This window comes from Natrix helvetica, assembly GCF_964273705.1.
Source record: "Natrix helvetica genome assembly, chromosome: 2".
Classification (NCBI taxonomy): Eukaryota; Metazoa; Chordata; class Lepidosauria; order Squamata; family Natricidae; genus Natrix; species Natrix helvetica.
This window is the reverse complement of record NC_138552.1, coordinates 277,155,462-277,181,601: the sequence shown is the minus strand read 5'-3', so window position 1 is coordinate 277,181,601 and position 26,140 is coordinate 277,155,462. Positions and strand designations below refer to the sequence as shown.

The 26,140-nt window shown below is 40.6% G+C and overlaps 1 protein-coding gene across 1 annotated transcript in view; it reads right to left on the bottom strand.

Moving 5' to 3' along the window:
• The window catches only part of SRRM3 (serine/arginine repetitive matrix 3), a 219,489-nt gene that overhangs the window by 54,357 nt on the left and 138,992 nt on the right, over positions 1-26,140 (bottom strand). Inside the window, exons 4-5 of the mRNA XM_081944796.1 lie at positions 9,989-10,090; positions 1,027-1,161 (exon numbers count right to left, since the gene is read on the bottom strand). Coding sequence (XP_081800922.1) covers positions 1,027-1,161; positions 9,989-10,090 — 237 coding nt within the window. The remainder of the gene's footprint in view (positions 1-1,026; positions 1,162-9,988; positions 10,091-26,140) is intronic.

Sequence of the window (26,140 nt, the reverse complement as noted above, 5' to 3'; positions counted from 1 at the left end):
ACAGGGCACACAGAAGAAAAAAGTGGGAAAAAAGGGAAACGCCCCTTTACATCCACAGCAACCAATCAGAGCGCAGATTGCCTCATGCAAGAGCCAGGGCTCTCCAATCAATCAAACATAACGGTTTTTCTGGCTCACTGCACAACCCACTGCTCCAGCTACTAAATTTATATATCTTAAGATATAGTCACATAAACACCATCAATGTGGCATCAATGTACATAGAAAAAGGATGGGGCTTTAACTGTGGCTGCCATCTTGATTTTTTTGATATTTCCTCTCTATGGACACTCATACTGCTACAGCTATCATCTTGTCTTTTGATGGATCTTACTTCAAACCAAATACATCCAACTCCTTTTACCTTTCATCCTAAAAAATAAATAACTAGCAAATCTGGTCACATGGAATTGCATAGAAGTCTGGCCCCAAACAAGGGCGAGGAGATAAATAAGAAATTTTATCACTTCCAAAATTACAAAAAACTTTGCTCCAACTGTTTGTCTCCAAATTCCAACTGACAGCTGAAATCTAAACTTTTATCTTAGCTAGAATTGTGATGTCATTGGTGAATGTGTGGGCTTATCCTTAAGAAAAGTAGAAAAATCTGAGATTTTTCTACCAGTATTTGCTATAATATGATTTTCTGCATTTGCCAGGAAATTAGTATTTTATTTCATAATTTCACTGAAAAACCTCTCTTCCCAGGCATTAGAAAATCGGGCCAGCTGCTCCATCTGTTTCCTTGACTTGCTCATTTTGACATCTAAGCAACCATTTGTTCATGGCATAGGAAATGTTTTTTTAAAAAATAATAATCTATTTGGGTGTTATTATTTGGCAGATGAAAATCCATAGTTGCCATTTGAAATGAACTAACAGTAAAGCTCTTATCTGTAAGATTAAGCTTCATGTAATAAGAGCTCTGATTAAACTTCAGAGAATACTAAAATCTTGCTAGAAAATCAGTGCACCCTTATCACAAGAGTTTCCCTTGGAGCCATAGCTGATATCTGTGTCACTCACCTGTATTCTTGGTGACTGCTGTCGTATTGGTAACAGTCAGCTGCACAGTCACACTGCAATGGGCAACCTTCTTCATATTCTGCATATTGTATGGCGTATTCTTCTCCATCTACCATATGATGATTTTCTATCACTCTGTCCAAGAAAAAAAGAGGAACACAGTCCTTCACAGCTTACCCAATATATCTAGCATTATGTGGAAAGCCCAACTGTGAATATGATCGTATTCATGCTTCCACCAGGATTCTTTGTGTCTTTGACTGAAGGTTGTAAAACAATCGACAAAACGAATCTCATTGTTACTATAAGCCACAATCACATTTAAACTTCTTTTCTGTAATGTTTTGTCAGTATGTGTGTAGGTGTGTATATATGGATGATATAGATATAGATCCATTCTAATTATAATGCAAAATTTCAACCATCAGCAAATTTGCAGGAATTAATAGATTCCTAGTTCAGATAACTTCCACAAATACAGGTAATCCTCAACTTACAACCACAATTGGGATCACAATTGTTATCTGAATCACTATAGACGTTAAGTTGTGAATCACTACAGTCAAGTCGTTAACATGGTTGCTAAGTGAACCTGGCTTCCCTATTGACTTTGCTTGTGAGACGTTCACAAAAGGTGATCACAGGATCCTGAGACATTGCAACTGTCATTAATAGGAATCAGTTGCCAAGCATCTGGATTTTGATGTGACTATGGTGATGCTACAATGGTCATAACATGAAAAACAGCCGTAAGTGTTTTTTTTCAGTGCCTTTGTAACTTCGAATGGTCACTAGACCAACTGTTGTAAGTTGGGGACTGGAGACTAAAACATATGAAGAACGGTTGCAGGAACTGGGTATGTTTAGCTTAAGAGAAAGAAGGACTAGGGGAGACATGATAGCATTGTTCCAATATCTCAGAGGTTGCCACAAAGAAGAGGGAGTCAAACTATTCTTCAAAGCACCTGAGGGTAGAACAAGAAGCAATGGGTGGAAACTAATCAAGGAGAGAAGCAACTTAGAACTGAGGAGAAATTTCCTGACAGTGAGAACAATTAATCAGTGGAACAGCTTACCTCCAGAAGTTGTGAATGCCCCAACACTGGAAGTCTTTAAGAAGATGTTGGATAGCTATTTGTCTGAAATGGTCTAGGGTTTCCTGCCTAGGCAGGGGGTTGGACTAGAAGACCTCCAAGGTCCCTTCCAACTCTACTATTGTATTATTGTATAAGTCAAACACTATCTGTATATATAAGGCTGTCCACTCCATTTTTACACTTATGTGTTGAGTGGTGTTTCTAAAATGCATTTTAAAAGTTCTTTTAAAGCAAGTTTTTGAATAAATTACCTTTCAAAATATACTTAGGTATGTGCATGTTGTCTAAATATATGTTTTAAAATACAGGTAGTTCTCGACTTACAACCACAATTGAGCCCAACATTTCTGTTGTAAGACATAATAACAACATTTTTGTTGTTAAGTGAATCTGGCTTCCCCATTGACTTTGCTTGTCAGAAGGTATGAACTAGTTGCGAAACATTTGAATGTTGATCGCATGATCATGGGATGTTACAAAAGTCGTAAACGTGAAAAATGGTCATTAGTCACTTATTTCCAGTACTATTGTAACTTTGAACAGTCACTAAACAAACTTCTATGTCAAAGATTACCTGTATTTTAATGCATCTGAGTATTATATCACAAAATATGGGGAAAGGCTTCACACAAAGGATAATTCTACCGTCAACTCACATTGAAATTTATAAAATTTAAAAATACGCAAATATTAAATTGAGCATTTTTATATAAAAAGTGTAGGAATATATATCTAATAATTTTACCACTACTTTGGAACAATCAGCTTGAATAATCTCTTTTGTGTCCCAATTGAAGTTTGCCTTAATGAAAGCAATATTTGTTGTATTTAGCATATGCAGTTTCTGCACATTTATGAACAATGCAGTAATAATTTTAAACTGAGAAAAAGAACTCAGCTAAATAGAATGGTCAGGGAGACTAAAAATTCCCCATCAGTTTTATTATCTGGAGAAAGACTGCGGAAGAGGCAGACAGTTGGATCCAATACAATACAATACAATAGCAGAGTTGGAAGGGACCTTGGAGGTCTTCTAGTCCAACTCCCTGCCTAGGCAGGAAACCCTATACCGTTTCAGACAAACGGCTATCCAACATCTTCTTAAAGACTCCCAGTGTTGGGGCATTCACAACTTCTGGAGGCAAGCTGTTCCATTGATTAATTGTTCTAAATGTCAGGAAATTTCTCCTAAGTTGCTTCTCTCCTTGATTAGTTTCCACCCATTGCTTCTTGTTCTACCCTCAGGTGCCTTGGAGAATAGTTTGACTCCCTCTTCTTTGTGGCAACCCCTGAGATATTGGAACACTGCTATCATTTGGTCTTATATTTCTTACTAAAGTGAAATATATTAAATTGCTATTTTTAAGTTACTACAAATCATTCTAAATTTGCACATATAAATTAGCATCTTAATATAAATTAGCATTCACTAATCTTATACAAAAACCAGCATTGTCCAAAGACTTCCTGTGTCAGCATGCAGTTGCCTGGAGCTCTCTGCTATCATGTCACATTTACACCCAGCCTGATATATTGTTCTTTCTAGCTGACCCTGCCTGACAGTACAGGCAATGTAGAAAACAGGGACAGCTACTGAGCTGGTAAGAGCAGGGTGAAAAGGCTGGGAGAAAGAGAAATGAAATCTAATGGTTAGCAGACCAATATGAATTCTAGGACAGCCTTTTCAAGACAGCTCCGAGCAAGACACTTGATGGGATCAGATGTGAGGAGAAATTTCAAGCTCCACTGAAGTAAAGAAAGTATTGTCATAGGCAAATCTACCCAAGACAGATAACTTGTGGGAAGCCAAAAAATAAATAAATACCAGAATAATAACCCCCCATGCTTATCTCTAAGAGATTGATTGATTGATTATATGCCATCAACTCATTTTCTACCACACAGACTTTCTCCAGGAAGATCTATGACAATCTATAACAGAATAATAGAATAACAGAGTTGGAAGGGACCTTGGAGGTCTTTTAGTCCAACCTTCTGCTCAAGCAGGAAACCATCTACCATTCCAGACAAGTGACTGTCCAGTCTCTTCTTAAAAGCCTCCAATGATGGAGCACCCCAATTTCTGAAGGCAAGCTATTCTACTTATTAATTGTTCTCATTGTCATGAAATTTCTCCTTAGTTGTAGGTTGAGTCTCTCCTTGATTTCCATCCATTCCTGCTTGTCTTGCCTTCTGGTGCTTTGGAAAATAGGTTTACCCCTTCTTCTTTGTGGCAGCCCTTCAAATATTGCAACACTGCTATCATATCACCCTCTAGTTCTTTTTCAACGACTAGCCATATCCAATTCCTGCAACTATTCCATATATTTTAGCCTCTAGCCACCTAATCTTCTTGGTTGCTCTTCTCTGTACTCTTTCAGAGTCTCAATCTATTTTTTATAATATGGTGACCAAAGCTGGATGCAATATTCTAAGGCTTTATAATTGGTACTATCCTACTTAAATAGGGAGTGGAAAAGGTATGTAAAAGTAGAAGATTTCTTATTTAGTGAAGAAAACTCTTAAGACTGAAAACTTACTTTGCTAGTAGAAGAGTATTTTAGCCTAAGAATCTTTGGCATATATTAGTCAAGTCAGTTGATTTTCCTTCGCATTATGGAATAATCAGCACTTCCTGGGTATTTCAGAATTTTGTTGCTTAGCTAAGTTGTAATGCTGCTTAAAATGAACCTTACCTTGTTTTGTTACATTACTAAGAGAATAATCACTGTTTTTTCCCAATGCCATCACTCTGCTAAACAACTAATTCCCACAACACTGTCAAATTATTTACTAAGACTGTGTTACTATTCTTCTTCTTATCCTTCCTAGTACCTATCTCTTCCCACTTATGACTATAACCATGTTACTTGTAACTTTACAATTTGTAAAGTAGTAAGCCTAGTATGATTTGATTGCTTATTAGTAACCTATGACTATCACTATGTTTTATCTTGTGATTCTTGATGGATGTATTTTATTTTTCTTTATGCACACTGAGAGCATATACACCAAAGAATAATTCCTTGTGTGTCCAATCACACTTGGCCAATAAAGAATTCTATTCTATCATAAAAAGTAACTTGGGTACTATATCTTGGATCAAATCCACAACTGCCAAAGCCCTTATGACATCTCTGTAAGTACTATTTATAATCCAGATGACACTTTAAATCTGGGGGTTTGGCTGTAGTTTCATAAATTATTTCTGGATTGGGTAGAATGGGAAGAGGAATCCCTTTAATTGTATTTATTTATTAAAAATTAACCCATGTGTTGTCAATAAGAGTAAATTCTTTACTGAGAGCTAGCTGTCTTTACAATTCCAAAAAGTATCGAATCAGCATGCAAGCAATGCCTCCTCATCAACAAACAAAATCAATCATGGACAAAAATAAGAGAAAATCACTATAATAACATTTGGAAATGTCACCCCCTCTGCCTTTGTCTCTGCTTTTTCAGAAAAAAAGTGTATAATTACAATATTATGGCTGACTAATGTTTTTTGGAGGCGGAATTCACCAGCCTTCCCTTGGAAAGAAGTCAGGAGGGGAAAATTGCAGCAAGAGTAGTACAGCCCAGCATATACTGCCTGGGAGACATTAATCTCTGCTGTTCAAGAAGCTTAACCAGACTATAAGCCAAGTGAATAATTGGCTGTTGTAAAGGAAATGAACCCCAGGATGTTTGAGGGGGAGATATTAGTGGGTTGGAGAAACGAAAAAGGGGAGCATAGCTTTTGGATGGGTAAAAAGCCTACTCATAGTTTTCTCCAGGATAAAAGATAAAGTATCCTTTGAGTCAAAGTTTGTCCTTTGGTAAATTCATGGATATATCTATGCATTCTTCTGGTTAACATTACAGACTTTTTTCCTATTGTTATTGGAGAGCAAAATAGAGGAAAATTATTACAATCAGTACTCATGAGCTTCATGATTGTCTCGTGACAGAGGACTGAGAAAGGGATTTCATCGTCTGTCTGTGTGTCCAGTTTTTTTGCAATAATTTATGGGCAGGAGAACAATGAAACACAATACGAATATTCTTCCACTGAAAGAAAAGTTGAATCTTATTGCTCTCTATTAGATTTGACTTTGTGATACTCCCATGTATTCATAGCTGACAGGCACAAATACAGAACCTACACAGCATCATTTCGGTGGGCAGGATGGAGATATGAAATTAATTTGTAAGGTTACTACATAAGGTTACTACATCATAGTGATGACAGCTCACTCCTTGTTGCCAGGTGACCTTATCTACAGATGTCATAGGTAAGGACGTAAACAGGAGTGGAGAGAGTGCTGAAGCCTTTGGGACCCTCTACATCATAGGCCACAGATTAAACCCCTACCCTTATGGAACTAGCCCTGGAGAAGGAAAAGCATAATGCAATGCTACCCATTCCCCAATCCAATTCAGAGGAATACCATGATCAATGGTGTGCTGAAAGCTACTAAGAGATCAAAAGAAGAGATCTACTTCTGCCACCTACAAGCATGATCTATACCATTTCAGTCCTGTACTCAGCACTTGGGTGTGAGACCAAGCATATCCCTAATTTTAACTATAATGATGGAGGATACAATATAGTCATGTAGAACATAGGAGGTGACAAGATTTGCACTAAAATACATGATGGTATTGTATATGTATAAAACAGAAGAAGGGGCAGGCAAGAAGAAGAGGGAGCTTTGAAATACTTCAGTCCCCAAATGATCTCCTTTTAGCTGCTTTTCTGGTAGAAGAACCTTTTAGATTGTGGTCGAAATGAAACTCTTGGGGGTCTCAGTGGAACTTGAGATGCAAATGCAGTCGGCTCTTGCTAATCTATAGTTTAAATTATATGTAATAAACATAATTTGGATTTACATAACATTCTTATCCTTGTAGTAGTTTGACCCATAAACTAACCAAATATCACATTAACCTAACCAAGGCCAGCAGCAATCAATTTTTGTGGTACTAATGAAATGTGTTATGTAGATGCTGCCAGCAGAACCTTAGCTAACCTAGTTAATCTTATTACATAAACACGGCTAGTTAGCCCTTACTTGAAATAAGGCATTATATCTGCAGCAAGATCATGATTACAAGCAAAGCAGATGGAGGTTGCTAAAAAAAGAAACTGATCTAACCTTGAAGCTAAGGCTTAGGATTTGTTTGGCATCTTTTGACTCCACTCTGCGCACTATGCCTGTTTTTCTTCTTCCCTTCCTCAGGACCATGGCTAATTTATCTCTATTGTCCCAAATGGCCAGCCCTAATGAAGTTTTCATAGTAATAAATTAACTTTATTCCTGTCCTGAATATTCTTCTGATTTCTCTCTTGACCTCCTGATGGCTGTCCTGACGGATGACTGTACATTCATGTATAATTCATTGCGCTGTGCAATGTATAGTACATTAGTTCAATCAATCAGAATAGAGCTGGAAGGGACCTTGGAAGTCTTCTGATGCAACCCCCTGCTCAAGCAGGCAACTCTATACCATTTCCAACAAGTGACTGTCCAGTCTCTTCTTAAAACATCCAGTGATGAAGCATTCACAACTTCTGAAGGCAAGCTGTTCCACTGGTTAATTGTTCTTACTGTTAGGAAGTGTCTAAATAATTTCTGGTTGCTTCTCTTCTTGATTAGTTTCCTTCCGTTGTTTCTTGTCTTGCCTCTGGTGCTTTGGAAAATAAGTTGACCCCACTTCTTTGTGGCAACCTCTCAAATACTTGAATACTGCTATCATGTTCGCCCATAGTCCTTCTTTTCTCTAGTCTAGCCATACCCAATTCCTGCAACTGTTCTTCATATGTTTTAGTCTCCAGGCCTTTAGTTCAGGAGACACCTCCAACCTTAATGATGAAAAGGGTTGTTCAGGGGACAGATCACCATTTGAGTTATCTGTTAGGAAATAAACTCCAGAGAAAATAAGATTACAGTGCTATTCACAGCAAGTTGTAGTCTCCTTTTGATAAGTTGGTGGCTTTTTGACAAGTAGCAAATAGACTGGTTAATTAGCCAATGACAGCAGGGGTAGTTGGTCATTTGACAGAAAAAGACTTCTTTGGTTAGAATGATGAATTTAGCCTGAATTGAATTAGCCTTGACACAATCTATCCACAGTATAGGAAGAGTACTTCAGAAACCAAGAGCTAGCACAACAGAGAGCAATCTCTTTGCAGGCTTGCCCAGCCAATTAACCTTTTCTAGTGATCAAGATGAATATTGAACTTAATGAACTATCTGTTGAATGTTCAGTCAGGTACATATACACGAATACCCAGGTGCATGAAAATACAAATATTGGGATAAACTAAAACTATGATGTACCAAAGACCAGAGGAACATCAAAGTACAACTGCTGGATAAAAGAGCTGGCCAGGACATGAATTTCAATGATGAAGAGCAGGCTAAGAACAGCCAAATCCCTTTCTAATAATCTTCTCTATTAGTCTTTTGTATCAATATTCCAGGATAAAAACCAGCTGGTGAGAATCAACACTTTTAGATTATAAAACAGGAGACAAAAAGGAACTTTGCTTGCCTGTCTCTGGGTGTGCTTGTGTGAGAAGTATAAAAGCTGTTCTGATCCATACCTTGCAATTTTATTAGCTGTTTTTTGCCTGCTACTTCTCTGTTATCTCCTCAACTCAGCAATCTTTCTAGAGTTACAAGATAACTTTTCCCAACTATTTGAAGGCTGATTAATATTAGTTGGGAAAACCATGTTCATCAGCAATGAGTGTCTCTGATTAGTTTTGCTGGAAGTGAGGAATGTACTAAAGGGACAACTATGTTCAAGCATTGATTCAATAAACCTGTGCAATTGTTGTACTATACTGAGAAATGGTTACTTTCTGGAGTGATTGAACCAGCTAAGGAGAAAGTGCCTGAGAAGGAGGGGAAATGGTTGTCTATGATGTCCTCCCTTAAGATGCACTTCCCCAGAATTGAGATTATTGTGGAGTAAAGTCCAGATCCCTATCTGAACTGGACAGAACCATCAAAGAGGCTACATTGGAGAAGTGGGGGAGAAAACTGTGTTTCCTAATAAGTATTTAGAGACAGAAGAGGTTCTTACCACCATCTTCCTCTGCATGTACTGTGGTTTCATAGATAAAAATTTAAGTATCTTTAATCCAGCATTTTGCAATACGGTTCCTTTCCAATGGCCATATTGGATTATAATTGAGAATAATCACCAGCGCTCTAATTATCTGATATTTGGGGCACACTGCTCCTGCTATCTTTATGGCATTGGTGGTAGTCATATTTTAAATAAAATGGGTAGAACGATGTACAGGCAGGGGTGGAATTCTAACAGTTCAAACCGGTTCAGGTGTATTGGTAGCTCTGACAATCAGCTGGGAGCAAACCGGTTCACTCTGATGATCAGCTGTGCCCACCTGCCCACACATTGTACTGACCTATATCCTCTCAGTTGAGTCATGCAGCAGAGCAGATTGCTGCACCTCAGCTGTTTTCCTCCCCAGCAGTAATGCAGAAGGTAAGTTTTCACAAAACTGCACACACAATCACCGAACTGGTTGTTAAACCAATAAGATCCCACCACTGTGTACAGGTTAATTGTGAGCACCATAACCCTTCCTGTGAAGGCTTGTAGTAGTTGTATCAGAGCAGGGTGTCAAGCCATGGGATTTGCTGTTTTCTTCAGCAGGGAGACTTTTTCCCACCTCAGTGGGTAGAGAAAAAGAATACCAAATGGAAAGTCCAGCTCATCCTTCTTGCTGGCATGCTAAGTTTCTACATGCAAGGATTTGGGGGCAATTAGACTCTTTTGAGTCTGCTCCACAGAGCTGGCAGAAGAGAAGCCAAATTGACGTGATTGCATAGCAACCTCTCCATACTCACATATGCCGTCCGTGTTGGTCTTCACGGGTGAGAACACCCTCCTTTTCCATCAGCATTTGCCGGAAGGTGCCAACCTTCTGCCGGATATCCTCTTCAGAATACCTGTCGGAGGGAAGGAAGGAAGGAAGGAAGGAAGGAAGGAAGGAAGGAAGGAAGGAAGGAAGGAAGGAAGGAAGATGGGAAGCACATCAGCCATGTTCAGAGTTTGCCCTACTATAGATATCTTTCCTTTATTAAAGGAACCTCCTCCAAATCACAGATCAACCATTTTGACTTTTTTGACACCTCCCTTTGCCCAAGAACACCCATCTAAGGATAATTAGCATCTGAGGCAACTAGATACCTCTTTCCATTTCCCCATATTAATTCAGTAACAGAAGACTTTACTTTGCCTTGCTGAAGGGACAGCATCAACAAGAAACTGCACTAATGGCCTCATTCTACTTGGTCTACTACAGCATCTCGTCCTTGATGCTATAAGGTGCTGAGCACATCATCTGCCTTTGGTTTCCATAGCAGAGCTTCTGGGATTCAGTTGTGCGCACAGAGTCCAGGAATTAAGATATCAATAATTCTTATTCATCTTAACTTCAAAGAATATAAAGAAACACATTTGGGAGTCCCGTAGTGACTCAACAACGTGGAACAGACCTCACAGACATACAAGGAGGAAAGTAAGAAGGGATGGATACTGAAAGAACTGATGCACGCTTTCACACAAATTGGAAAATGGGCCTTATTTCAAATTGCAGCTTTGCCTTTGGAATGATACTTGTTGTGTTATATAAACAGCTCAGATCAAATAATGTGTTGTTATTGTGGTAGGGGTGGCACCTATATTAACAGAACAGAATAACAGAGTTGGAAGGGACCTTGGAGATCTTCTAGTCCAACCTCCTGCTCAGGCAGGAAAGCCTATAGTATTTCACACAAAGGTGTTCCAATCTCTTAAAAAATTTCCAATGTTGGAGCACACACAACTTCTGAAGGCAAGTTGTTCCACTGATTAATTGTTCTGTCAGGAAATTTCTCCATAGTTCTAGGTTGCTTCTCTCCTTGGTTAGTTTCCATCCATTGCTTCTTATCCTTCAGGTGCTTTGGAGAATAGGTTGACTCCCTCTTCTTTGTGGCAGCCCCTGAGATACTGGAACACATATTCACAATAGCCATCCCAAATCTTCTTAGCATTGATTGTTATCACTCCATATCAGAGGCCACCTCTTTGATTTTCCCAGCAACCTCCTATCAGTTTGTCCTCTATTCACCCCCTGACCTTCTTACTGCCCCCCATCTTCAATGATATGTTTTTTCAGCAATTATTTAAAAAATTGAATGCTTTCTTCAATTTATCACAAAACGGCAAAAAGATGAGAAGTAACTTACAGAAACAATTAACAAACCTAACTCCTGAATGCCTCTATACTTAACTATATTCCAGTGAATGGAATCAGCCATAAATCAGACATTTCCCTCTTCAAAATTTCATCTACTTTCCCCTATTTTCAGATGCCACTATCTACCTGGCAAATCACGATCTTCACACTTTACTCTCAGCCTTAATGTGCTTTGTTTAGTTTTCACTTAGTGTGATGTGTGAAGTCAGTCACCATGCCTTATTTAACAAATCCTATTTAAATTAAATCAGGATTCAAAGCAATGTATGCGGCCAACCACTAACCTGATTTCTGAGTGCATCTATCTATGCTTCAGAATGTCCACGGAACAGTGATTCCTAAACTGGGGTAAGGGAGGTAATTACCCTCAAGGTGGTAATTTGAGCAGATCCTAATTGTACACACAGAACAATTTGTAATTGCTTGATTGTGAATTGATGGTCAAATTTGGGACTGCCACTGTTAAAATAACTGTAAAATAAGAGATTCTGGCATTTTTACCAGGTTAATGACATTATTTGAGAATGAAGAAAGGGTAATTGGGTCAAACAGTTTAAGAACCACTCCCCTTGAAGTTAAATCCCCCAAATAAGGAGTGGGTTAACGTCTCTAACTTCTATCTCTATAACAGAGATATGTTATGCATGTTTCTACTGCTTTGTTGAATTATTTATGTATGTGGGGTGGGGGTGGGGATGTTTTCCATGTAGCTAGCCACCCAGCGTCACTTAGCAAGTAGGCACCCATAAACACTGAATAAATATTTTTTTAAAAAAATGCATGGATAATTAAAGTATGGCATAAGCTCTGCATTCCATGCAGGTCAAAGGGTCTTTCCCCACGACTGAATTAAAAAGCTTTTTACTTTTGAATGGGCAGAGGACAATCTCAGGATTAAATTTGCTATTCCCCTTATCAAGTCGGTATCTTGCTTCTATTGTTCCTCTCCCCAGTCAGAGCAAATCTTGACCCTGAAGACTCTTCTTCACTTAATAGTTAGGGATTGAATCCCTGTATTCAGGGGACAAGGATGTCTTTATCTACTTCTCTGAAGCATTCATCTGTTTTAAGTTGAAAAAGGTTCTTTTCTCCAAAGTAAATGTTAATAACGTTGAAGAGATTTTTATATTGTACACGCAAGGCTGTTAGACATTACTCAAACAAGTGGGAAAATGCTACTTTTACATCATCACAGCTTATAACCATTTATCTCACTCCTGGGCTGAGGACAAGATGAAAGCCACGTGAAAGGGGAAAATAAGAATGATTGCAGAATTATTTGGGCTTGTAAATAATTAACTGTAATGTAAGATGCTTTTGCTCTGCTATTGTAACAGGATAAAAAGACACCCCGCTCTAGCCAAGACAGGAGAAATGAAAACGAAAGCAGATGGAAGGTAATAATATCCCTACAACACATTTAATCAGGTCTGATGAAGATCTGGCACCGTGTTTCTCAATCTTGGTCATGTTAGGCTGGCTGGGGGATTCTGGGAGTTGAAGTCCACACAACTTAACATTGTCAAGGTTGAGAAACACTGATCCAGCAGCTGTTTTTGTACACTCCTCTGTTGATGTTGGTTAATGTAATCCTTAGTTTTGTTTGTTGTCACTTAATGTGTTGTGTGAAATTAGGTTATTATTTAATTGTATGATGTAGTGTGTGAACTCAGAAAACAGATTAATTCAGAAATCAGGTTAATTGTTATCAATCAATGTTAATTAGAATAGAGTTGGAAGGGATCTTGGAGGTCTTCTAATCCAACCTCCTGTCCAAACTAACTCAAGCAGTTCTCTCTCTCTCTCTCTCTCTCTCTCTCTCTCTCTCTCTCTCTCTCTCTCTCTCTCTCTCTCTCTCTCTCACACACACACACACACACACAGACACACACAGACACACAGACACACACAAAACCAGGTAAATACAAATACGTTTAAGGAACTAAGATAGGAAATGATGCTTCAGATATCCTACCAATTGGGAAATGAGGGAATCAAACCAAAGTAAGCAGCTTGTTTCTGCTATTAAGATGGGGAGAAAGAGCTTGTGTGGGCTCTAACAGATGGCTCAGCTGCCATCAAAGCCCTGATGAATATTTCATGGCTTCCTTGCATGCTTAGCTTTTCAATAATAGAACAGTTGACTTTGGGTTGGCGTTCAAATACACAGAAGGACTATCATCTCTTCCCCACCTCTGTCAGCAGCCTTCTCTCTGCCTTGCATATTTTTTATTGCAGTCCTCTCTTCATGAAACAGCAAGACGCAAAATAGTTCCCCTTCTTTTTCCACATAGTTCTCACTCTCTATGTGCAGGTGAGACATGTGCCAAACTAGATGTAAGAGATGATTGCAGTGCAGACGATGGTGGTGATACTGGATGTATTGTAATTCATGTTCGTATCTATATAAAACTGTATAATTCTTTGTTTATCATATTTGTATGTGTTTTGATATTTTTCTGGTGGGGGTTTTAATTTCTCTGCTATGGTTTTTCAGCTCTTACTCCCACATGCAGGTGAGACACCTGTGTCAAAGCAGATGTAAGGGATCATTGTAATGCAGATGATGATGATACTGGTTATATTATACAGGTAGTCCTCGAGTTACAACAGTTCATTTAGTGGTGTTCAAAATTACAACGGCAATGAAAAATGTGACTGATGACCATTTTTTACAGGTACTTATGATCATGTGATCAAAATTCAGATGCCTCCTAACTGGTTCATATTTATGATCGTTACTGTGCAAAGTCAATGGGGAAGCCAGATTCACTTAACAACTGTTTATCCCAACCCTAACCCTTTCTTGCCACAATTTGTTGATGATGGGAACTGGAATTCAGTCTTTTAAGAATCAAACTTTGCACAGCTGTACTCATTTGGGTTGTATTTTGTTTATTATAGAGCAGTGTTTCTCAACCTTGGCTTCTTTAAGATGTGTGGACCTCACCTCACAGAATTCTAGCTGGGGAAGTTACCAGGTTTGGAAAAAAAACCCCCACTGTTCTAAAGTAAAGCCTGTGAACTCAGCTTCAAGATAATTGTCTCTTTTGCTTTCTTCCCAGAAAGAAATTGGAATGGCCTCAATACAGAAGCTTCCAATTAGCTGTTCTACTGAATAAAAGTGTAAAGATTTTCTTGACAGACAAAATCAAGGTTACCCTAATTCTTCAGAGAGCACCAGCAAGATGCCACCTGGTGTCACCTGATGCCACCTGGTGAGACAGTGGGAAAGTTAGACAAGGAGTGGAAGGGAACACAGGACATAGATATAAAACAATCAAGAAAGAGAACCAAGTCAGTTAGCAGAAGATCCCATGAATGGGTGTCAGGTTTTAACATTGTTGTTGTTGTTTATTAAATGACAACTTAGCCCAAGTGACCAGAAACCTGGGAAGAAGCTTTCCAAATCCTTCCAGGAGACTTCCTGCACTAATAATGTTACCAGTTTGGGTAATTAAATGTCTGCAAAAAAAAAGCTCAGAGAGAACCAAGAACCATTCAGACCTTACAAGGCAGACCAGATTAAAAAAACAGTATCAGGACCTATTTTATGGTACCAATAAAAGCAAAACAACCTCCAAAAAACATTGCCAAGAAAACTTTAGATGTCACCAGGACTCATTGCTGATTTGAAGACAATTACACATAGAGTAACAGAATCTTGCAAGTCTGAATGGGTCCCCATTTCCCTTCCTCTATCTTCATTTGAACTAAAGAGGGGCTCATCTGAGATATTTACTTAAGTGATTTTCTTGGCCTGGGCTCAAGACTCTCTTACCTGATTGTTGACTTTAATAGTAGCAAGCTTTTCCTCCTGTCCTTCAAGGCCATTCTCTATGTCCTCCACACTTTTTGAACTCATTATAAATGAGGATGAGAAATTATTTTTTATTTTTTTATAAGATTCTCTAATGATCTCAATGTTTTTCAAGCTTGGTAATTTTGCAATGTGTGGACTTCAACTTTTAATTCTCCAGGCAGCAAGCTGTCTGAGGAATTCTGGAGCTGAAGTCCACTCATCTTAAAGTTGGCAAAGTTGAAAAACAATGATTTATCTCTTTCAGTAAAGATATCTTCCTAATATCTGTACTGTTTATTCTTTCTTGATCTCACCCCAGCTGCATGGGGCTTGACAACCAGTTACAGAGCACATAGCAATGTAGCAACTATATCATCATAAAACATTTAGTGCTTAGGTCCCCCCAAAAATAGCTTTCTCCTGTTGCCTGCCTCCAATCCCTAATACAGTGGTACTCTACCTCTGAATAGAGAGGTTCAACTTAAGAATCATTGAGTGGTGCAAGCTTGATGAATCAGTTCTCTTGACTTATTTCTCTCTTTCAGGATGGTTTTGATGACAGAGTTGGAGAGAGAAAATCCATTATTCACAGCACATGATTAGAATAAATAGCAGCTTTGCCTTCCATGGGTCTTCCTTCCCCATGATTACCCTATCTATTCCCACTGTGACCATGCCAGCTCTCTGAAGTAGCTCACTGGGAAGATACACACAACATGAAAACTGTCTCTTGGGTTTGAGATATTACAAAAGAATTGTCAGATGAAAGGGAGCTGGCGAGGCAAGCAGGAGATAGAGAAAAAAGCTAGAAATAACTGGCTCGTTAAATCATTGCCTTTGAAATATACATTAAAATTCAGCAGCTCAAAGGGGGGGGGGGGGGGAGAAAGCAGCCATAAACCAAGATATCCATCCTATGAATTCCTAAGCTTCATAACAGGTGAGGATGTTTTGAAGTAGCCTGCTTTTAAAGTTGATGCAGGAAATGTAACTTTGGTGTAAGAAGTGAGGAAGACAACCTTGATGGAGTTATGCAGGCTTTGTTATCTGGGCAAAAGGGGCTGAAACATTTTTCAAAGTCCAGATCAAGGAGCTAACAGTTAGAAGCTGCTCAGGCAGACACTTCTTTAATTCACTGGAGTATAAGGAGGGGGAGAAAGTGCAGCACAATCCAATTGGCAAGATTTTGCTCTTATAACCCAATAAAAGTAATTTTAACTTTTAATGGGTGGAAACTAATCAAGGAGAGAAGCAACTTAGAACTAAGGAGAAATTTCCTGACAGTTATAGAACAATTTATGAGTGGAAGAACTTGCCTCCAGAAGTTGTAAATGCCCCAACACTGGAAGTCTTTAAGAAGATATTGGATAACCATTTGTCTGAAGTGGTGTAAGGTTTCCTGCCTAAGCAGGGGGTTGGACTAGAAGACCTCTAAGGTCCCTTCCAACTCTGTTATTCCATATTCTAACTGGTTACGTTTTTGTTCTTTTTTGGTTTGTTGCCTATAATTATTCAGTATATATAATTGCATGAGTTTGGGCACAATTATGCAAGTTGAGCACCCTAAAACATCTTATGAATAAACCAACAAATGAATCCAGGGAAGGCAAAGAGAACCAAGGAATATAGGGGAGAAGGTTATAGGTTATCATTTCCAAGCCCTTTATAAGATGATTGCTTATGGGGGCTTTCTTTTTTATTTTTTTATTTTTTTATTCTAGTCTAGTCTAGTCTAGTCTTTCATATGGAGATGATTTATTGATCTGGCTTAGCTAGTGGGGCTGACCTCTGGTATCAGGACCTGTATTCACATTGTTCATTTGCCAGGTATTGTGAAACATTTAAGAAGGGATGAGCCTTTTGCTGATCACAGAACTATCTTGACTATTTTGACCCCTCTCTCAACATCCTGAATTTCCCCACAGTTCCTGAGAAAAGGGAATATCCATGCAGTGGACATTTTGCTCTTTAGCACTAACAAACCAAAGTCTTTACACCTTTACACCTTGTGTTGGTGGCATTCAATTGCAAAAAAAGGCAACAGGGATTTAAAAAAACAAGGAGGTAACAAGAGAGCTTGCTGCCTTCCCCAGCAAGTACAAAGACATAGAAGAAGACAGTGACAAACTCATGCCTTGCTTCCTTGTGAGGGTTCTTTGCTCTCCAACAGTGGTGGGTTTCAAAAATATTTAGAACCTCTTCTGTAGGTATGGCGTGTTTTGTGGGAGTGGCTTGCCAGCTATGTGACTGGGTGGGAGTGGCTTGCCAGCCATGTGACCAAGTGGGAGTGGCTTGGCAGTCATGTGACTGGGTGGGCATGGCCAACTTGTAAAATGTGGTGAAACTCACTTAACAACGCTCTTGCTTAGCAACCAAAATGTTGGCTCAGGAACTCTGGCATTTGAAGCGTGCAACTCTTAAAGCTGTCAAGTTACAAGACCCTTGCACCCCTAACCCTTTAGAAAAAAAAACCCAGGGGTGTTCAAACCTGACAACTTTAAGATTTTAAGGTTTAGATAGGACTCTTAGAGGCGGGCGGAGCGATTGGTGAGCCAGCCAATCAGTGAGCGGCGGGCAGGGCAAGCGTGGTGCGGACGGGCAGGGAGAGGGAGCTGGAACCGGTTCTAAACAGTACAGTAGATTTGTGGAACCTCTTCTATAGAAGTGGTTAGAACTGGCAGGAAGCCACCCCTGCTCTCCAATGACTGGACATACCTCAGATTGGCACAGCTGTACAGAATATTTCATTGCAAGACACACCTTCCCCAACAATAGGCTATTTCTCTGGGTCAACTCTACCTTTCTAGACCTTGCCAGGTGCTGTTGCCATGCAAACAAGTCTTTAATACTCCCTCCTTTATACTCAATCTGTTAATACTCAGTTCAAATTAAAGTTTGAAGGTCTTTAACATACAATCTTTGCCTTCTTCCAAATGTTCTGGCACTTGTTTGGAATGAGATGCTATTTCATTATGGTTGCTCCCTTTCCAGTTGCTACTGAGCTCCAGGCAAAGTTTCAAGTTCCAGTCTGGACTCCAGGATACAGGTACCATCGTATGTGACCTACCACCGGTTGCTTAGCAACCATTCAAAGTTCTGACAGACTGGGGAGGTACTTATGAACCAGATTTGGAGTTCCCATGGACAGATTCCCCTCATGTCATGTGACTACACTGGACAACTGGCCTGCAGATGCTTTTCAAACAATCCAGTAACAACCCCAACCTCATTCCCTTCTGTGCTTCCTCCTTTTAGAAAGTCAAAGTTCCTCTCTAACATTCTTTTGTTGGCATAGGCTCTATTCATTTATTTATTTAATTTATATGCTGCCAATTTCACTTTGAAAAGCCACTCTGGGTAGCTTACAAATAAAATCATAAATATTTAAAATATTTAAAATGCACACACTGTGTGAAGACAGCAGAAGTGGGCAAAATTGCCATCATGTCCGCCAAAGGAGGACAATTTCCATCTCTGCTGTTGCTAGGCAAAATGCCAAGTCCGTTTCCTTGAAGAATGCCATAACTATGGCAACAGTCTTACCCCTTTGCCTATGGAGGTTATAATATAAATATTATAAGTGCTGAACATGGGGACACATTTTCCCACTGTCGAGAAGCAATATGAAAGAGAGTGATGCCAACGTGCCAGCCCTGTGTGGCAGGAGAGGTTAGCCAGAAAACAATTAACTTTTTTCCCCTCAGGAACTAAAGAGCTGATTTGGAATTGAGTAGGATTCCTCCCTCGCCATTGTTATTTGCTGTTGAGATTAGCAATGTTTTCAATCCTGGTCTTCATCCTAATGTCCTCCTCAAAACTGCCCAAATTATTATTTTTTTAAATTTAATTTTTCTTTTACTTTATTATATACAGCACACACAGAGTCACTACGTGAGATGGGCAGCTATACAAATGTGATAAAATAGTTTGAATTTTGATATAAGAACACTGACCTTTTATGAAATTGTGACGTACCTCTCATGAGGTCTCAAAAAGATGTGGCAGTTCTCATGAGTGACCTACACTCATTTCTCCTTTTGGGGGGAGACCACAATAATCTGACACAAATAGCAATTGGCTACAGTGGACTAACATCTACTTTCTTGTGTGATGGGCCTCTTCCTGAATAGAATCCAATCCATTATCTTTCCCCTGCTGTAGTGGTGGGTTGCAGGCGGTACACCCCGGTATGGGCATACCTGATGCTGCCCGGAGCACCGGGTACTGTTCCGGTATGGTGCTCTGGAGGGCCCACCCGCTCGCTCACGCTCCTTACCTGTGCTTTAAGCTTTTGGCGCTTATGCACATGTCCATGGCGCATACGGCACCTGCACAACGCTCCGCTGAGCAGCTGGAGCATCACAGAAGTGTCATTTGATGCTATGATGCACGCGTGCATGTGGGTGACTCCGGGGCTGTTTCAACCGTACCGGTTGGAACAGAATCCGGAACCCACCACTGCCCTGCTGATACCAGCCTTAGATCAACCTAGGAGAACTTTGCTACTATTTAGGAGAGCTTGGTTCTCCAGAGAGTTAGGCAGAAAAGGTTCAGAACCCAGAACTTTTTACATTGGCCAATCCATGCTTCCATTTTCATTGCAAAACGCTTTCAGAATGACTTCTTTACAATCAGAGATGAACAAGAATGAAAAACTTCCTGTCTGCTAATAATTCTGGGGAGGGGGGGAGGATCCATCTGATCACTGAAATAAAATGATTTTGGTGATCAGATGGTTATTTTTCAAATGACTAAGAGTTCCAATTAACAAAGCTACCAGCTCTACCATCCCTCATTAAAACTCCCTTCCTTGACTTTTAGCCATAGGATCTGAATTTTTAAAAAAGCAAAAGAGGCTTTTTTTTAGGCAAAGAAAACTCACATCAGCCTGAAATCTATAGTCAATCTAATAAGGCTGTACTATTGTGATTAATCCAGCATTAGGTGGAGCTCTGCTGCCTTCCCCATTGCAATCAGCCCCAAATATACACTGGTAGCTTGTGCTTAGTAAACACAGTGACTAATCCAGCCTCAGTTGGAGCTCTATAAAGAGTCAGGCCTGAAAGATTAAAAATAACCAAGAGTTACCCACTGGATGGTGAAAGATCCAGCTGAACGAGGTAAATATTTGCCATTGCGCATTATTCATACCAACAATGTACTTGGTGACAGGATGTCAAAAGATTGTGGCATATGGGAGGCAACAGATGGCCACTCTTCTTATTAGCCCCTTTATGTTTTATTTATTTATTTGCAGATGGAGCTGATCGAGGGGAAAAAAAACCTGGAAGAGGACAGCTTTGTATTATAAACAAGGAAGAGAATCTGTGACTCTCCGCAGGAAGGAGACACAGAGCATTACCAATTAAAGAAACTATGCCTTATTCTTGGATGCAAGCATATTCATCAGGAAAGTCCTTCAGAGTTCCTTCTTTAGTGCTTTGGGGTGATAGCTGATTCATTCCGAATTGCTCTGATTATGACTTGCAGTACGTCCTGTTGAAAATAGGCCATTCCCCCCCCCCCCCCATGAGTTTATAGGAGATACATAAACAGCTGTAACTTTACATTTCTGACACAATTACAGCAGGAGTGGCATCCTACCGGTTTAACAACCGGTTCGCTGAGTGTGTGCGCACAGTTCACAGGAAAACAGCTGAGGCGTGGCAGAGTCCATGCTAATCAGCGGGGCTAAAAAACAAGGAAATATAGGTAAGGATAACCCAGGCGCGGGCGGGCCTACCTGAAGGTCGGAGCGAACCGGTTCACTCTAAGCAAATCTTCGGAGCTACCAGTAGGCCCGAACCGGGCCGAACCGGTATAATCCCACCCCTGAATTACAGGTAGTCCTCAACTTAAAATGGGTTGCTTAGAGCAGTGTTTCCCAACCTTGGCGACTTTAAGTCCTGTGGACTTCAACTCCCAGAATCCCCCAGCCAGCTATGCTGGCTGGGGAATTCTGGGAGTTGAAGTCCACAGGACTTAAAGTCGCCAAGGTTGGGAAACACTGGCTTAGAGACCATTGCAGTGGTGGGTTGCAGGCGGTACGCCCCGGTACGGGCGTAACAGAGCCAGCCCGGAGCACTGGATACCGTTCCGTTCCAGTGCTCTGGAGTGCCCGCCCGCCCGCCCGAGCTCCTTACCGGTCTTTTAAGTCTTCTGCGCTTTCACGCATGGCGCATACAGTGCCTGCACTCCGCTCCACTGAGCAGCTGAGTCCATGTGGACACCGCCGGGCCAGTTCCAACCGTATCAGTTGGAACGGGATCTGGAACCCACCACTGGACCATTGGAAGTTACAACAGATCCCAATAAAGCTACTTACAACCTGATTTGAAGTTCCGATGGTCAGGCACTCCTTGCAGTCACATCACTGTATTTTGGGTGCTCAACAATTAGATTGTATTCATGGCTGTTTCCAGCATCCTGCAATTTGTGATTTTGCTGAAAAGCAGCATTTTTGTTTTTGTTTTCACGTGACCGCAATTTACAACATTTTTGCTGAAAACCAGCTTTATTTCCAGTTACCAGCAAAAAAACCCAAAAGAAACCCATAGTGAACAATGGGCTGGCCTAATATTGCTTGACCACAGTGCTCACTTAAGAACTGCTGCAAAAAAGGTTATAAAATTGGGCACGGTCTCATATGATAACTAGCTAAATGACTGCCATGATTTAAAACCATCATTGGGGGCTCATTTAGGGTCATAAATCAAGGACCATCTTCGAATCAATAGCATAATGGTATATCAGACAGACACACAGAGGTAGGGCTTTTTTGTTTTGCAAAAGTATACAGAAGAAAAGATTTTCTTGCATGCTGACTGTTTGTGAGAGATGTGTAGGACAATGATCTACACTGTAGGGATATATCTAGGCAAAAAACCCTGCAGCGTTTCAGACAAACAGATGCAAGGAGCATCCTTCACTTTTGCTAGGTGAATATTTGCATCACCATTTCTACCCAGGGGACATTGTAGAGATGCCACTAAATAAATAACGTATGGAATGTCATCCAGAGCATTGGGGAGAAGGAATTATGGAATTATCAGAGGTGTTTCAAGGGGTGTAAAAGAAAGTTAGATGATGGGCACAGCCGTGTGAGTGAAGTCGCATAATGCCATGCCCATAAAATCATGGGGCTTTGAAAGCATAGCTATGGCTGTCGTGTACACTTTTCTCATCCCCCTGCAGACAGCCATGTATGGAATTAGGATGAATAGAAAGCAGTTAACACAAAATGTCAGAATCCTTTTATGTTGTTCTCAAAAGAAACTAGAAAAGGAGATGGGGGAAATAAAAAAGAAAGCCCCCATAAGCAATCATCTTATAAGGGGCTTGGAAATGATAACCTATAACCTTCTCCCCTGTATTCCTTGGTTCTCTTTGCCTTCCCTGCATTCATTTGTTGGTTTATTCATAAGAAGTATAGAGGTGCCCAACTTGCATAATTGTGCCCAAACTCATGCAATTATATATACTGAATAATTATAGGTAACAAACCTATAATTATATAGAATAAAAGAGTTGGAAGGGACCTTGGAGATCCTCTAGTTCAACCCCCTGCTTAAGCAGGAAACCCTACACCACTTCAGACAGATGGCTATCCAACATCTTCTTAAAGACTTCCAGTGTTGGGGCATTCACAACTTCTGGAGGCAAGTTGTTCTACTCATTAATTGTTTTAAGTGTCAGGAAATTTCTCCTCAGTTCTAAGTTGCTTCTCTCCTTGATTAGTTTCCACCCATTGCTTCTTGTTCTACCCTCAGGTGCCTTGGAGAATAGCTTGACTCCCTCTTCTTTGTGGCAACCCCTGAGATATTGGAACACTGCTATCATGTCTCCCCTAGTCCTTCTTTTCATTAAACTAGACATATCCAGTTCCTGCAACTGTTCTTCATATGTTTTGGCCTCCACTCCTCTAATCATCTTTGTTGCTTTTCTCTGCACTCTTTCTAGAGTCTCCAAATCTTTTTTTTTATATATTTTGGCGACCGATAACTGGATGCAGTATTCCAAGTGTGGCCTTATTAAATGACAGTGACGTGCGGTGAGCTTTACGGCTGGTGGGGCTGGTGACGTCATCAGCGTGAGCCGCGGTCCCCTTCATGTTGACTCAGGAAGGAGGGGAATGGGACCACGTCAGTCTCCCTCCTGCGCATGTCCCATTCCCCGCCTTCCTAAGTCAACATGAAGGGGACCGCGGAGCGCGCTGACTTAGGGAGGCGGGGAATGGGACGTGCGCAGGAGGGAGGCTAGAGGGATCACGGAGGAGGGATCACGCAGCGTGGGCCGTGGGACAGCGGCTCATGCTCCGCGATCCCCTTCATGTTGACTCAGGAGTCAGGAAGGAGGGGAATTCCCCTCCTTCCTGACTCCTGAGTCAACATGAAGGGGACCGCGGAGCGTGCTTCGCAGGACCGTGGCTCACGCTGTGCGATCCCTCCTCCGTGATCCCTCCCTCCTCCCTCCTGTGCACGTCCCATTCCCCGCCTTCCTAAGTCAACATGAAGGGGACCACGGAGCGTGCTCTGCGGGACCACGGCTCACGCTCCGCGGGATCACGGCTCACCCTCCGCGGTCCCCTTCATGTTGACTTAGGAAGGCGGGGAATGGGACGTGCGCAGGAGGGAGGCTGAGGCTAGAGGAGCCTCCTGCACACGTGGTCCCATTCCCCTCCTTCCTGACTCCTGAGTCAACATGAAGTGGACCACGGAGCGCTCCCATTCCCGACCACGTGTGCAGAAGGCTCCTCAGCGCCTTTTCCCTTTTCCCTTTTTTAAAAAATTTTCATGATGAGAGCGGTGCGGCTCTGCCTCCCCTGCCTCCCCTGACCGCACGTCCCTGCTAAATGAATCACTGTAGTTGTTAAGTTAGTAACATGGTTGTTAATCTGCTTCCCCATTGGCTGTTTGTCAGAAGATCACAAAATGGGATCACACGACTCTGGGACACTGCAACCTTCATAAATATGAATCAGTTGCCAAGCATCTGAACTTTGATGATGGGACCATGGGGATGCTGCAATGGTCATAAGTCTGAAAAAATGGTCAAAAGTGACAGCGCAGCTGTAGCTTTGAACGGTCAGTGAACGAATTCTTGTAAGGCTACCTGTATTTTGGATTTTCCCCATTTACCTATTTACTGCCCGATTATATTGGTGGTCAAAAAAAACATCAGGAAAAAAATATTGACATAGGATGCACTGAAACCTGGAGTTTCTGCAAATGAACATCCTATCTATAGGCTTCTTGGAGTCTTAAAAACATGCAGGAAACATTTAAGCATCATTAAAACTTAGAACTTAGAACTGAGGAGAAACTTCCTGACAGTTAGAACAATTAATCAGTGGAACAGCTTGCCTCCAGAAGTTGTGAATGCCCCAACACTGGAAGTCTTTAAGAAGATGTTGGATAGCCATTTGTCTGAAACGGTATAGGGTTTCCTGCCTAGGCAGGGGGTTGGACTAGAAGACCTCCAAGGTCCCTTCCAACTCTGCTATGGTATGTACTAACATTATTTATACCAATTATTTTACAAATTGTATTTAGAGAAAATCCATGTGTTTTTATGCATAGCTTTGCCTAAGAAGCACAATGTTGCTTATCCAAGCTTTTCCTTCAGTTACTATCAGTGCTTTTAGTTTTCGGCAACATACTCTGTTTTTTTTTTCATATTCTTTTAATATATTGTTTCATAGAATGAAGAATGAAGAAACGAAGAATAAAGATGCTGGCAGATATATACATTATTGCCACTTGGACCGTGATGAAATTTGCATTTTGCATTGTTCACCAAGCAATTAACTTAAACGGGAGAACGCTGGAGAGATATTGGCAGTGATAATGCCATATTCAAATATAAAGGATCTATTCTGCTAGGCTAATGACTTTCTGAATGTATCACTAATCTGTTTAAAAATCCTAGTCAATTAGTTGATTAGTTAGGAGCCTCTAATCAAATATATGTCATTTGGGGTATGCATTTTCTTTTTTTCTTATAATGCTGTCTTTCTACTGAGAGCAATGGAAGACGGGCCTTCTCCTGGGCGCCAATGACAAGGAAGTGAATCTGACAAGCTTGACTTCTTAAGACAGTTGCTGCTGCTAGTTACCGGTAAATCTGAGTCACAAACCAGCTGGCTGAGTTAGAAGCAGCTGCTTCCTTTTAGGAGGACAGAAAAACTCATGTCATACCTTCCCAATGGCCTTTTGCTCCCCTGCTCCCTGTGATGCATCAATCCCTTGGTGCACCAGTAGTAAAAACAAAACAAAACAGAAAAGTGAAGCAGGGTTGAAATGGGAGGAAGCACTGCCTGGGGATCTCTCTTTCCAACATTAAGAGCAAAACACCACTCTTCCCCTAACTGGTTTTTCTTCTCAGAGATGCAGGAAACCCGTCACTCAAGCGGATGATGCCCTGCAGCAAATCTGAATTATACAGAGATTCATGTTCAGGTTGATTTAACCTGAATAGCGGATTAGCCAGTAATCAGAGCATACCTTTTCCCTACAATTTGGGGAGATTATGCAAGTCTGTGGTAGACTAGCAGGTAAATCATAATATTTGAGATTTCATGTGATGGGAAGAACTGCATTTTTTTATTACTCTCTTGTAGGGGAGGGGGAAAGGTGAGGTCTCAGTGTGTGGAAAACCAACACCTAAGCAAAGAGGTACTCTTTTTTACAAGGATGGATTAGATGTGTCTGTGTGTGCATTTGCAATAGTGACCTTAGATGAAAATATTTTTTAAAATAAAACAATATCTTATTTGCTATTAACTATTACAATATCTATATATCTGGGCATGCATCTTCGTTTTACAGTTCTTTAAACTTTAGGGTTTTTGTAGGGCTATCTTTATTGTTTATTAAAATATTCTCTGAAAAAACTATGGCTGGTTTCATGTAACCTGCTAAAAGAATGATTTCTTTGGTATGGCCTTAACTATGATTG